This window comes from Crassostrea angulata, chromosome 8 (assembly GCF_025612915.1).
Source record: "Crassostrea angulata isolate pt1a10 chromosome 8, ASM2561291v2, whole genome shotgun sequence".
In the NCBI taxonomy this organism is placed as follows: domain Eukaryota; kingdom Metazoa; phylum Mollusca; class Bivalvia; order Ostreida; family Ostreidae; genus Magallana; species Magallana angulata.
In genome coordinates this window covers 31,670,269-31,684,819 of record NC_069118.1, presented here as the reverse complement: position 1 = coordinate 31,684,819, position 14,551 = coordinate 31,670,269, and the positions used below count along the sequence as shown (strand labels likewise).

General features: G+C 35.5%; 1 protein-coding gene across 2 annotated transcripts; it reads left to right on the top strand.

Annotated features, from left to right (window-relative positions):
* The first annotated feature begins 306 nt into the window (after positions 1–306).
* LOC128161493 (uncharacterized) lies at positions 307–5,746 on the top strand. Of its 2 annotated transcripts, none has more exons than XM_052824780.1 (2): positions 307–450; positions 2,503–5,746. In XM_052824780.1, the coding sequence occupies exon 2, from the start codon at positions 2,535–2,537 to the stop codon at positions 3,480–3,482; it is 948 nt and encodes a 315-aa protein (XP_052680740.1). In that variant the 5' UTR covers positions 307–450; positions 2,503–2,534; the 3' UTR covers positions 3,483–5,746. The 2 variants fall into 2 exon arrangements, with proteins under 2 accessions (XP_052680740.1, XP_052680741.1); XM_052824781.1 differs by having other exon boundaries at positions 406–485.
* Positions 5,747–14,551: the final 8,805 nt, after the last annotated feature.

Genomic DNA, 14,551 nt, shown 5'->3' with positions numbered 1-14,551 from the left:
GGACATTGATTGCTATTACATGTTGATCCTGCTTCACTGATATGAATCGTTTAAGAATTGTTTCAAATGCCAGAAAGCCAGAATCTCTATTTTAGTTCTGCTTTAAAATTATCTCTTCCCGGACATTCACTTCCTTGTTCAGTGTATTTTGAGTGTTGAGAGATTCGACGAAAAAGTGACATCGGCATCACGCCTTAAAGAAAATTTATATCATTTATATCTATATTTATATTATTTATATTTATATTATTTATAACGCATCATAGAAAATGTCCTTACAAAGCAGACAGTACAGCGGATGTGTACACTCAAATGCAAAATATCCTTTTACAAATATCCAAGCCGTGCCTTAAGTTAATCCTATTGAATTGTGAAGAATATTCTTCCGTTTAGCTAAAGCTATTATTACAGTTTCGACAACGAACAGTAAAAAGGGGTTCTCTTAAACAGGTTCAGTAATACATTTTTTTTACCTTAAGTTATTGGTAAGCAGTGTTCTAAATATAATGTTTGACAAATTGATTTAACATACCGTATTTCTTTCTTAATATTTACATGTAAGGATAGATAGATAGATAGATAGATAGATAGATAGATAGATAGATAGATAGATAGATAGATAGATAGATAGATAGATAGATAGATAGATAGATAGATAGTATTAACATGATAACATTATTCAAAGCAATATGAGCTGCATTTTGTCACTTTTGTCAATATTTTAAAATTCAAATTATCTACTTATATTGTAAATTAAATGATGGTTTATAAACCTTTGTTTAAACAAGTTTGCTATAAACTCTTTATAAGGACAAGTTCTTCCGATAACATTTTGGTATTCATTTCAGTTTTTAATTGTCACAAAGTTTAAGTTTTATACCAAATTATTTAAAAAGCGGGTTTTTTACAACAAATTAAAAACCTGGAAAAAAAACAGCTCATATTACTTTGAAGACTAATGTACATGTTTTAAAGAAACAGGAAAAATATGAGTTTTCAGTTCCTGTGACTAATGTGTAGTTTCATAACTTCGTAAAGCTAAATACGACTGAATTGAAAAAATATATCAATCCCTGTTCGCCAAATTAAAACTTGCAAAAGATTCAAAACCATTTGAAATTCTCGCCACTGCTTGGCGAGCACTGGCTGCATAAAGAAACACAGATTTGTGTTCGAGTCCTAAACGGCACCTGAAGATTTGTGACGAGTTATAACTCGATCGCCACGACTTCTTCGTCTACCTTCAAATTGTGACAATATGTAACCGGGGCTTTACAAATCTCAAGCATTAACAACAAACAGAGAACATGCACAAACAAGAGGCCCATGGGCCAAATCACTTACCATAGGAACAATAGGTATGATAAAATCAGCTTAATTGAGTCGTATACAAACTATTTTGACAGTGTAGTATAATTATACATGTAGATCCTGTATAAATAAAAATCCATCCCCCCTGGATATTCTTTAAGTTTATTATCATGAGCCTTTTTTCTTAACAGGATGATTTCAAAGTCATATCACATGTTGAGCATTGAAGTTCTAAAATAGATCATAAACATTTGTTTGTATATGGGATATAAAGATACATCAAACTCTAAACCCCTTGTGAGGCCTAAGAATCGTCAAAGGGCAAAAGTCTAAACAAATTTAAAGAAACACCTTGCCGATTAGTTACTGGGAAGATTTTAAAAGATTCATTTATTCCTAATTATTTCCCTTAAAAGGATGCTTTATGCCAGGTTTGGTTGAAATTGGCTTGGAAGTTCTTAAGAAGATGTTAAAAATTTGAAAAGTTTACAGACAAACGGACGGACAGACAGACAGACGACATACAAAATGTGATCAGAAAAGTTCACTTGAGCTTTCAGCTCAGATGAGTTAAAAAAACAAAGAAATAATAATCTTATGCTATAATTCGCTTCTGTATGCAAGTAGATAAAAGGTATATATTACCCTAGGGCAAATTTCAGAGATCATAATACTTTCGCGAATCATTATCATCGTCATCATCATCATCATCACCATGCATCATCCTCATCTTTTACACTCCATGTTTTGTATAACACCAACAAATTTCCTGTTTTATCGATTATCTTGCACCATCTTAGTTTTGATCCATTCTCTCTCTCTCTCTCTCTCTCTCTCTCTCTCTCTCTCTCTCTCTCTCTCTCTCTCTCTCTCTCTGGGGTCCTAAGCATTGCTATTCTAGTTTCTTGGTGTTGACTTAGAATCTTTTTGAACATTTCCATCGGTGGGTGGAAATGATGGTACCCATGTCCATGTCAAATTAGCAAATGGATATAAACAAATCCAGATACGATCTAGTGAATACTAATCAATCCCGCCTACGATACAAAAAAATAAGAATTCAACAAACTAGCAGTTTTCACAAAATAATTCTAATTTGTTATTTCCTTTAACAGCCACAAAATGTTGATACTAATTAGAATTGTTATTAACATTTTATCATGTTGTAACTACATGTATGTTTTATTTCAGATAAATCACTCGTCAAAGTAACTTTTGAGGAAATGCGTTTCCATTTACAGTGCATCTATTTATTACTGCTTTTAATTGTTATTGCAACGAATGCAGTTCTGAGAAATGTCTCGCCCCAAAAGCATAGTCGTTCTAAGCGAGCTGTAGTGGAGACATCCAAATGCAAAAAGAAAATAGAAAACGACGGCATGGATTTGATTAACTACGGAATAGAAGCACTGACTGTTGGCGAAGAAAGACCCACGGGCTTATTCTTAGATTCACTTAAGTTTGTCTTTACCATCTTACAAAATAAAAAAAATGAAACAAAGTGGAGGATAGCCGATGCACTAAAGCCAAAGTACAGTCACGGATACCAAAGTCTCCTTCGGAAAGCCAAAGACCCTAATGATTTAGAAAGCACACTCGTGTTCATGTACACAGATGATGATATCTACGGGGATTTGAACTATGCTCTTTCCCAACACAAATGCACAGCAAAGACTCTAGACCAAAAGGACAAAGCATTCGCACCCTACGCTGCTGCCCTCCTCGCGACTTTACTCTATTGGGGAGGGGTACAAGGATATGACGGTGTTACCTATCGAATGATTGGGAATGTCAGAGGTGATATCAAAAGCGCCCTCAAGCTTTATGGAAAAGGAAACAGTGTTGTTTTCCCAGCATTTTCATCTTCTTCTAATCTCATAGATGCGGCGTTCAACTTCATAGAAGATTCTTCTGACAAAAATATATTGTTAATCATCGATAATTCGACCCCAAGTTTGTGGAGACCAAAGGACATTCAGAGGTACTCAAAATATCGAAATGAGGGTGAATTTCTGTACCCATCAGTGGCTAAATTCAGAGTTCTGGACAAACCTGTAAAAAAAACCTACATTCAAGGAACCTCTTACTATGAAATTCGTCTTCAATTGGACGGACAAAAACTTAAAGAAAATTTTCTACAAAAGGTACGGAGGGTTTGTCGAATGAATTGATTAAAACATATTGAAACGCGTTAAAGATACACTGATTAATGATCTGAATGTGAGCTATTCGGCTGCCTAATCTTTTCCCACCAAATGCAGCAAATTCGTTTTAACATTTTGGAAAGCAGCCAAACGCCATTCATCGGGCATGGCAATTGACTATATTTCTAAATAAACACAATAATATAATAACTTGTTTGTATATACCAATGCAGTACCTCGTTTAAAATGTTGTAATTCATATAAATATTTACTCGTTTCAGATTCAGTCTAACCAAAAAAGGATGCAATAGAATTATAATTGTGGCACTAGCGTATCAATTTGCACTGTGATTTTAAACAATGCTCATGTTTATCAGCATATACTGCGGTTTCATCAATATTCGTGGATTTCGTTTTTAAGTTTAACCATGAATTTAAATGTTCATTGAAACGCAATTTCTATTAACATTTTGTATTGAAAGGGTCATTGGCCACGAATTTACGTATCCTTGAAACTGTGATTTTCACTTTATCCACGAAAATTGATACCCTGAATATTAATGAAACCACAGTCTACATATGAATTACAACTTTACAATACCTAGATTTAGAAGATTTTTAAAGACTCTTCATAATATTTACTTTATATTAACACTTTGTATATTTTAGTTGGTATTCATCAGTATTGATAGTTAACCTTTATCTAGACTGTGCTTTTGGAGTTGAATATATACATGTAATTAAGAACTAAAGTTTTGTACCCTTTTTGAATTAAAGTCTTGGACATTTGTTAGCGTAATGTGAAAATGCCTAATAAGTATGCAACCATAAAGAAACAATGTGTTTACAGAGTAAATGATACCTGTATGTTTAATTAAGGGTCATCAGACAAATGAAGTCTCAGAAAGACCAAAAAAAATATACATGTAATCGTAAATTTAAATGTTTCCATACCAAGCAATTCTATTTTCGCATGGAATAAAAAACTATCTTTTTCCTAATTTGGTTCTGTCTGTCATTCAGCTATGGTCATGGATCATTTGTCAAGGATCTTGGTTTCTTTCAGTTTTGGCATAGGACACGGCATATACTATGAGCTTGAGATTTTAAAATAAGGAATAGGCTTTTTGTAACAGTAGTACGAAAACTCATAATAATATATCATACCTATCTACAGTGATTTCATATAGTCCCTTTCACAATTGGCGCACGAGCACTTTGCGATCAGAATTTTTTGGCTTTGTACAAGCTTCCGCATACGTTTCAAGAGCTCTCGCATTCGTGGCATGCGTTTTTGTGGTCGCATTAAGTCTCCTCAAAATAAAGGACATGCACACTACTAGTATTCAGACGCGATCAAATGCAAACAAAATTACTGTTTTTAAATATCGGAAGATTAATCTTAGCTGTTTGTGTGTGTGTGTTGTGCGACCATGAGACTGTTGCTCAACGTGTCTCATGTAATCTTGCAACGTTTTACTATCAATGCAAGATTTATCGGTTTCAGTTTCCATGCGTTGCCACTAGTATATACTGGATACAAGGTTATTTTCGACCAGTGATACGTTCGCTTCTTTTGACGGTTTTGCCCCAGCAATATTGTGGTAAAAGAGAGATAATATGAGACATTGAAATTCGCAGGTCCTAATCCACTAACTGACAAAAAGAGCAAAATGAGCGAAAAAAAGACAAGGCCGAATAGTTCCTTTTTTACAGTGAACACTGTATATTTAGCATATCTGTTTCAGGCTACAATAGACTTTGAGTTTGGCTCTTGCTTTTGATCTCTCCTTGGACGGTATCTTCTCTTGCATTCAGCTATGTCTACTGAAGAGCGTGTGAAACGGGCGTTATATATACCCCCTCTGACTCGTACAAGCATTTTTACGATGAAACAATTGATCGGACGAGCGCCGCTCTTCCAATCGCATTGACGCACGTTCAATCGTCCGATCATCTGAACTTTAGTGCGATCCTTTTGCATTGTTTCACAACACTCGCAGTCATTGTACAACAGCGGCATATAGACGCAAAATATATATGAAAATTCAATGCGTTTACATCGCACAACGGTCGTTCTGAATCGTGCGAGTTTCGTACGAGTACTTTTACATATGCGATTATTTTGGCAACAGTTTACGGACCATATCTATTTTTTTCGGTCGCACGACCGTTTATCGCTTCTGCTCGTCTGCCAATTGTGAAAGGGGCTTAAATTATTGTTTTATCATTTATTTCTGTAGAAGAATTGTTGTCTTTGTAATAATAAAGTCGGCGTGAGTCATCATGGATTAAGATCAATTATACATGATTAAAGGGAAGGTAAATGTAGAGATTCATTATTAATGATTAATCTTGCCGGTCGCCAGAAGACAGTCAGTTATTCATGAAAGTAACATAACTGTGCGTTATTCTGCGTTGCTATAATATGAAAGACTAGTTCAACCAGGCGCTTTGTCAACGTAATGCAGCGAAAGCGTGTGGTTGAACAAAACCTATAATTTATCAAAGTATTGAAAGTACTGAAGAAAGTTGATTTTATTCAAGAGTGAGTAAAAACATAATGAACAAGACCTGACGAAACGAGGAATCTATGCTAGATTTCTTTTTTTTTATTTGTCATGATATAAAGAGCTATGAATAATTTATCTGATTTTATAGCTAACCAATTTTTGGTTCACGAAATGGATATTTACATATTGTACAGACTTTCAATTAACGTTACAACAGACAGTAGATCAGAATTGCATACAAGTAATAAGGTGAATAAAATGTGTATTTATTCATTTAGTTTAATACCCGTCCGATGTATTTTGAACCCCGAGAAATTTTGAACCCGGATTCTAAATATCGCTGCAAAAGAATGAATCTTCCATAACATATTGATTCTAGGGTTCAATAATTATGGCCACACAATATTTAACTCTCCCTCAGTGGTCATGGGCGTCCCTCTGATTTTCAATTGCTATTAAAGAGGTGGTTCAAGATATTATGGCCGCGACAGTTCTTATGACCGTAAAGCATCAACCCCCTCTCCTTCCCATCCTGCTATTTTTAATTTTAGTGGTAGGGTGTTCAAAATATTATAAACGACGCGATCTATTGACCCTCCTCCCCTTTGAGTTTTATTTGATACTGGAGAGGGGGGGGGGGGGGGGCTCAAAATATTGAACTTCTATTTTCAATTCCTATTGGAGGAAGGGGTCAAAATATTATGATTGCTGCTTAATATCAAACTCCCATTTTTTCTGCAATTGCTATTGAGAGAGGGTTTTAGATATTAGGCCGCCAAATATTGACAACCACTCCCCCTTGTAACAAACATTGCGGTATTCGAAAATTGTAGAATAAGAATTCACACAACAAGTGTACATGTTTATAAAAGACAAACACGCTAACATATATAAAGAATTCACTTTTAAACGTTAAAAGATATTTTTTGTATCCAAGCAATAAGATAACATACTTCTTTTGAATATCTTACCCTTCCGCTGTAGAATTAATGATAACGAACAAGTATTTTTTCTTTTTAAATCGTTTAGATTCGGGCAACCTTCTTAGCGAACGCTGGCACAGAAAATCTATACCAAAGCTATCTTTTTTGCCCGTACCATTCAAATTTGAATACTTTTAGGTCGATTTACGTACACATTTATATCCTACAAGTTAAAAAATCCCAACTGATAAATTACAAAAACGTGTACGTGTACGTGCAGTTTTAACACACGTACGCGTATTGTATCCGTACATGTTTTAAATCTCAACCTCTCTATTATTAGGCTAATGTAGTCAGATGTACATATCTTTGTCCATATGTCTGTGAGTGAATTTTTCATTTTAAAGTTTTTGAATTAGGACACACGAATGCTTTGCAACCGTTCTTTTGACTTAGCTTAGTGTCAGTGTTTCCTTGTGAATTAAATGAGTGTATTTGTGTATCGTACACTTTTTTTAATGTTTGAATTGAAATTGAGAATTATATAATTATTCTATTCAACGACACATTAAATATATGTATTCAATGACACATTAAAAAATGAACGAAAATCAAACAAAGAAGTCTAATTTAATTTGCAATTATCAGTTTCTTGAAATACATGAAAATGCTGATTTGATGTATGGCTCGAATTTCAAAAATTAATAATTTTATTGAATACTTTAAGAGGATGTAATGGTCGTAGCCTTTTTTTTTTTTTAGAGAATATCGATATCTTTAAGTTAAAGTGAAGTTAAATCGTTCTCCCTGTCAGGAAGGTACATAATACCGGTGTTTATTCCCGGTTTCCATGGTGCTAAGCAGATGAGAGTCATTGACGTCCCCTGGATGGGACACCAGTCCATCACAGGTTGACCACCAGAGTAAGCCAGTACCTAATTGCAGCTGGGTGTGCTGAGACAATGTGCGCAATACACAACATTAAGTGACCACAGCGGGATTTAAATAAGCAACCTTTCGGTTACTCGCCTAACACCCATGACCACTAAGCCATGTGCTCCACGATCTATATAAATGTACAGTTAAACGAAATTTTTGTTTATAGCTAAATAAATGTACTAGTATATTGAATTCGTCTTTACCAAATGAACATTTTATTAGTTTTAAACACCATATTAAATATAAGAGGCTGGTCTGATAGTTACCTTGCTGACTATCCAGATGCCTCCTTGAATAATACACAAACTTTGAATAGATTTACATGATAACTTTAATAACGCCCAAAAACTTGACGGTTTTACCCCAGAAGATCATACATCATTGTAAGTTTTAGCAGGAATACTTTCGGTGTTTATGCAAATGAACAGCTGTTACTAGATATTTTATGCCATCAAATACCCTAAATAAATAAATTTAAATTCAAACAATTTATCTAGAATGTCACATAATTATTAATATTTAGTCATGGAAGATATGGAACTATTTAAATAGAACGCCACGTGTTGATAGATTTTTAGTAACTTTTTTAAAGCAATTAAAAAAAATGACGGTTTTTTAGCTCACCTGAGCCAAAGGCTCAAGTGAGCTTTTCTGATCACAATTTGTCCGTTGTCTGTCGTCGTTGTCGTTGTCGTTGTCGTTGTCGTCGGCGTTGGCGTTGTAAACTTTTCACATTTTCATCTTCTTCTCAAGAACCACTGGGCAGATTTCAACCAAATTTGGCACAAAGCACCACTAGGTAAAGGGGATTCAAGTTTGTTCAAATGAAGTGCCACGCCCTCTTTAAAGGGGAGATAATTGAGAATTATTGAAAATTTGTTGGTATTTTTCAAAAATCTTCTTCTCAAAAATTATTCGGCCTGAAAAGCTCAAACTTGTGTGGCGGCATCCTCAGGTAGTGTAGATTCAAGTTTGTTCAAATTATGGGCCCCAGGGGTAGGAAGGGGCCACAATGGGGGGATCAAGTTTTACATAGAAATATATAGACAAAATCCTTAAAAATCTTCTTCTAAAAAACTATCAGGCCAGAAAAGCTCAAATTAAAATGGGAGCCTCCTCAGATAGTGTAGATTCAAGTTTGCTCAAATCATGGTCCCCGGGGGTAGGGTGGGGCCTCAATGGGGGGATCAAGTTTTACATAGGAATATATAGAGAAAATCTTTAAAAATCTTCTTCTAAAACATTATTAGGCCAGAGAAGCTCAAATCAAAGTGGAAGCTTCCTCAGGTAGTGTAGATTCAAGTTTGTTCAAATCATGGTCCCCAGGGGTAGGGTGGGGCCACAATGGGGGGATCAAGTTTTACATAGGAATATATAGAGAAAATCTTTAAAAATCTTCTTCTAAAAAATTATTAGGCCAGAAAAGCTCAAATTAAAATGGAAGCATCCTCAGGTAGTGTAGATTCAACTTTGTTCAAATTATGGTCCCCGGGGGTAGGGTGGGGCCACAAGAGGGGGGTCATGTTTTACATAGGAATATACCGACAATTTTTTTTAAAATCTTCTTCTCAAAAACTATAAGGTCAGAAAAGCTTAAATTTAGGTGGAAGCATCCTCAGGTAGTGTAGATTCAAGTTTGTTCAAATCATGGTCCCCAGGGGTAGGGTGGGGCCACAATTAGGGGATCAAGTTTTACATAGAAATATATAGACAAAATCTTTAAAAATCTTCTTCTAAAAAACTATCAGGCCAGAAAAGCTCAAATTAAAATGGGAGCCTCCTCAGATAGTGTAGATTCAAGTTTGCTCAAATCATGGTCCCCGGGGGTAGGGTGGGGCCTCAATGGGGGGATCAAGTTTTACATAGGAATATATAGAGAAAATCTTTAAAAATCTTCTTCTAAAACATTATTAGGCCAGAGAAGCTCAAATCAAAGTGGAAGCTTCCTCAGGTAGTGTAGATTCAAGTTTGTTCAAATCATGGTCCCCAGGGGTAGGGTGGGGCCACAATGGGGGGATCAAGTTTTACATAGGAATATATAGAGAAAATCTTTAAAAATCTTCTTCTAAAAAATTATTAGGCCAGAAAAGCTCAAATTAAAATGGAAGCATCCTCAGGTAGTGTAGATTCAACTTTGTTCAAATTATGGTCCCCGGGGGTAGGGTGGGGCCACAAGAGGGGGGTCATGTTTTACATAGGAATATACCGACAATTTTTTTAAAAATCTTCTTCTCAAAAACTATAAGGTCAGAAAAGCTTAAATTTAGGTGGAAGCATCCTCAGGTAGTGTAGATTCAAGTTTGTTCAAATCATGGTCCCCAGGGGTAGGGTGGGGCCACAATTAGGGGATCAAGTTTTACATAGAAATATATAGACAAAATCTTTAAAAATCTTCTTCTAAAAAACTATCAGGCCAGAAAAGCTCAAATTAAAATGGAAGCATCCTCAGGTAGTGTAGATTCAAGTTTGTTCAAATCATGGTCCCCGGGGGTAGGGTGGGGCCACAAGAGGGGGGTCATGTTTTACATAGGAATATATCGAATTTTTTTTTAAAAATCTTCTTCTCAAAAACTATAAGGCCAGAAAAGCTTAAATTTGAGTGGAAGAATCCTCAGATAGTGTAGATTCAAGTTTGTTCAAATCATGGTCCCCAGGGGTAGGGTGGGGCCACAATTAGGGGATAAATTTTTATATAGGAATATATAGAGAAAATCTTTAAAAAAATTTCTTTTCAAAACTTTATGGCCAAGAAAGCTCAAATTGTAACCATCCTCAGATAATGTAGATTCAAGTTTGTTCAAATCATGGTCCCTGGGGGTAGGGCGGGGCCACAATGGGGGATAAATTTTTATATAGAGAGAAAATCTTTAAAAATCTTCTTCTAAAACATTATTAGGCCAGAGAAGCTCAAATCAAAGTGGAAGCTTCCTCAGGTAGTGTAGATTCAAGTTTGTTCAAATCATGGTCCCCAGGGGTAGGGTGGGGCCACAATGGGGGGATCAAGTTTTACATAGGAATATATAGAGAAAATCTTTAAAAATCTTCTTCTAAAAAATTATTAGGCCAGAAAAGCTCAAATTAAAATGGAAGCATCCTCAGGTAGTGTAGATTCAACTTTGTTCAAATTATGGTCCCCGGGGGTAGGGTGGGGCCACAAGAGGGGGGTCATGTTTTACATAGGAATATACCGACAATTTTTTTAAAAATCTTCTTCTCAAAAACTATAAGGTCAGAAAAGCTTAAATTTAGGTGGAAGCATCCTCAGATAGTGTAGATTCAAGTTTGTTCAAATCATGGTCCCCAGGGGTAGGGTGGGGCCACAATTAGGGGATCAAGTTTTACATAGAAATATATAGACAAAATCTTTAAAAATCTTCTTCTAAAAAACTATCAGGCCAGAAAAGCTCAAATTAAAATGGAAGCATCCTCAGGTAGTGTAGATTCAAGTTTGTTCAAATCATGGTCCCCGGGGGTAGGGTGGGGCCACAAGAGGGGGGTCATGTTTTACATAGGAATATATCGAATTTTTTTTTAAAAATCTTCTTCTCAAAAACTATAAGGCCAGAAAAGCTTAAATTTGAGTGGAAGAATCCTCAGATAGTGTAGATTCAAGTTTGTTCAAATCATGGTCCCCAGGGGTAGGGTGGGGCCACAATTAGGGGATAAATTTTTATATAGGAATATATAGAGAAAATCTTTAAAAAAATTTCTTTTCAAAACTTTATGGCCAAGAAAGCTCAAATTGTAACCATCCTCAGATAATGTAGATTCAAGTTTGTTCAAATCATGGTCCCTGGGGGTAGGGCGGGGCCACAATGGGGGATAAATTTTTATATAGAGAGAAAATCTTTAAAAATCTTCTTCTAAAACATTATTAGGCCAGAGAAGCTCAAATCAAAGTGGAAGCTTCCTCAGGTAGTGTAGATTCAAGTTTGTTCAAATCATGGTCCCCAGGGGTAGGGTGGGGCCACAATGGGGGGATCAAGTTTTACATAGGAATATATAGAGAAAATCTTTAAAAATCTTCTTCTAAAAAATTATTAGGCCAGAAAAGCTCAAATTAAAATGGAAGCATCCTCAGGTAGTGTAGATTCAACTTTGTTCAAATTATGGTCCCCGGGGGTAGGGTGGGGCCACAAGAGGGGGGTCATGTTTTACATAGGAATATACCGACAATTTTTTTAAAAATCTTCTTCTCAAAAACTATAAGGTCAGAAAAGCTTAAATTTAGGTGGAAGCATCCTCAGATAGTGTAGATTCAAGTTTGTTCAAATCATGGTCCCCAGGGGTAGGGTGGGGCCACAATTAGGGGATAAATTTTTATATAGGAATATATAGAGAAAATCTTTAAAAAAAATTCTTTTCAAAACTTTATGGCCAAGAAAGCTCAAATTGTAACCATCCTCAGATAATGTAGATTCAAGTTTGTTCAAATCATGGTCCCTGGGGGTAGGGCGGGGCCACAATGGGGGATAAATTTTTATATAGAGAGAAAATCTTTAAAAATCTTCTAAAACATTATTAGGCCAGAGAAGCTCAAATCTAAGTGGAAGCTTCCTCAGGTAGTGTAGATTCAAGTTTGTTCAAATCATGGTCCCCAGGGGTAGGGTGGGGCCACAATGGGGGGATCAAGTTTTACATAGGAATATATAGAGAAAATCTTTAAAAATCTTCTTCTAAAAAATTATTAGGCCAGAAAAGCTCAAATTAAAATGGAAGCATCCTCAGGTAGTGTAGATTCAACTTTGTTCAAATTATGGTCCCCGGGGGTAGGGTGGGGCCACAAGAGGGGGGTCATGTTTTACATAGGAATATACCGAAAAATTTTTTAAAAATCTTCTTCTCAAAAACTATAAGGTCAGAAAAGCTTAAATTTAGGTGGAAGCATCCTCAGATAGTGTAGATTCAAGTTTGTTCAAATCATGGTCCCCAGGGGTAGGGTGGGGCCACAATTAGGGGATCAAGTTTTACATAGAAATATATAGACAAAATCTTTAAAAATCTTCTTCTAAAAAACTATCAGGCCAGAAAAGCTCAAATTAAAATGGAAGCATCCTCAGGTAGTGTAGATTCAAGTTTGTTCAAATTATGGTCCCCGGGGGTAGGGTGGGGCCACAAGAGGGGGGTCATGTTTTACATAGGAATATATCGAAATTTTTTTTAAAAATCTTCTTCTCAAAAACTATAAGGCCAGAAAAGCTTAAATTTGAGTGGAAGCATCCTCAGATAGTGTAGATTCAAGTTTGTTCAAATCATGGTCCCCAGGGGTAGGGTGGGGCCACAATTAGGGGATAAATTTTTATATAGGAATATATAGAGAAAATCTTTAAAAAAATTTCTTTTCAAAACTTTATGGCCAAGAAAGCTCAAATTGTAACCATCCTCAGATAATGTAGATTCAAGTTTGTTCAAATCATGGTCCCTGGGGGTAGGGCGGGGCCACAATGGGGGATAAATTTTTATATAGAGAGAAAATCTTTAAAAATCTTCTTCTCTAAACTATAAGGCCAGGAAAGCCCAAATTTAAGTGGAAGCATCCCAAGATCGTAAAGATTCAAGTTTGTTTAAATAATAGTCATGGGGTATGGTGAGGCCACAATGGGGGATGAATTTTTACATAGGAATATATAGAGAAAATCTTTAATATCTTCTTTTTAAAGACTATTTGGCCAGAAAAGCCTAAACTTGTGTAGAGGCATCCTCGGATAGTGTAAATTCAAGTTTGCAAAATCACAGTCCCTAGTGATAGGGCTGGGCCGTGACATCAGTTTGAATTTTTACATAGGAATATATAGAGAAAAATCTTTAAAAATATTCTGGGAAAGTTTTCGGTCCAAAACTCAGTACTTAGTGTGAAAGCACAGGTTATGCAGATTTAAGTTTGATGAAACCATGATTCCCTAGAGAAAAGGGAGGCCACGAAATGGAGGGGGGGGGGGGTAAATTGGAATAGAGAAAAATCTTCTTACAGGTACAACAACAAAAGGGGCTTGATATTTACCCAAAAAAAGAGGTGGATAAAAATTGACAGATTTTCTATTTTTTTTTAGCAAGATCTACTGTACTTAGTTGTCAAGATATTTTGATACTGTAATGCTAATTTGATCAGAATTAAGGCAATTGTTGCTCAGGTGAGCGATGTGGCCCCTGGGCCTCTTGTTCTAAATATTACGGGAACGTTATAGTGCCACATATGCACTTCACATTTTTTTAAAATGATTTCTACACTTTGATATGTAAAACTCACATCTTAAAGTGTAAATTACTTTACGCTGTACAATTAACACCTTAAAGTGTAAAATTCACAATATAAAGTGTAAAATTCAGACTATGATATGTAAAATACACACTTTAATCTATGAAATTTACACATTAAAGTAAAATTAACACTTAAATTTTGAAATGTTCTTTAGTATTAATTTGATTTATAATCTGATTAGCTGCAAAGATTAAAAAAAATTAAAAAAAGAAAAGAAAAATTGAATAAATGAATGAAAGTCATATATCTGGTGGTTGCTATATAATTATGTTGCGGTCGCCTTATAATTAAAATGCGGTTGTCACTGTTTATCAGGCAGCCGCCACAATTAAATTATCTGACAGCCAAAAATAACAAGGTCGGTTATTTGGAGACCACTATATAACTACAGTACCGATCAGATCCAACTTAACACCAGAGTAAACCCCAACTAAACCCCGGGTTTACTTTTTGTGTTTACTT

Bases quoted from the DNA above. Each gene is read 5' to 3' on its own strand.
- LOC128161493 (XM_052824780.1), top strand. From the start codon at position 2,535: ATGCGTTTCCATTTACAGTGCATCTATTTATTACTGCTTTTAATTGTT.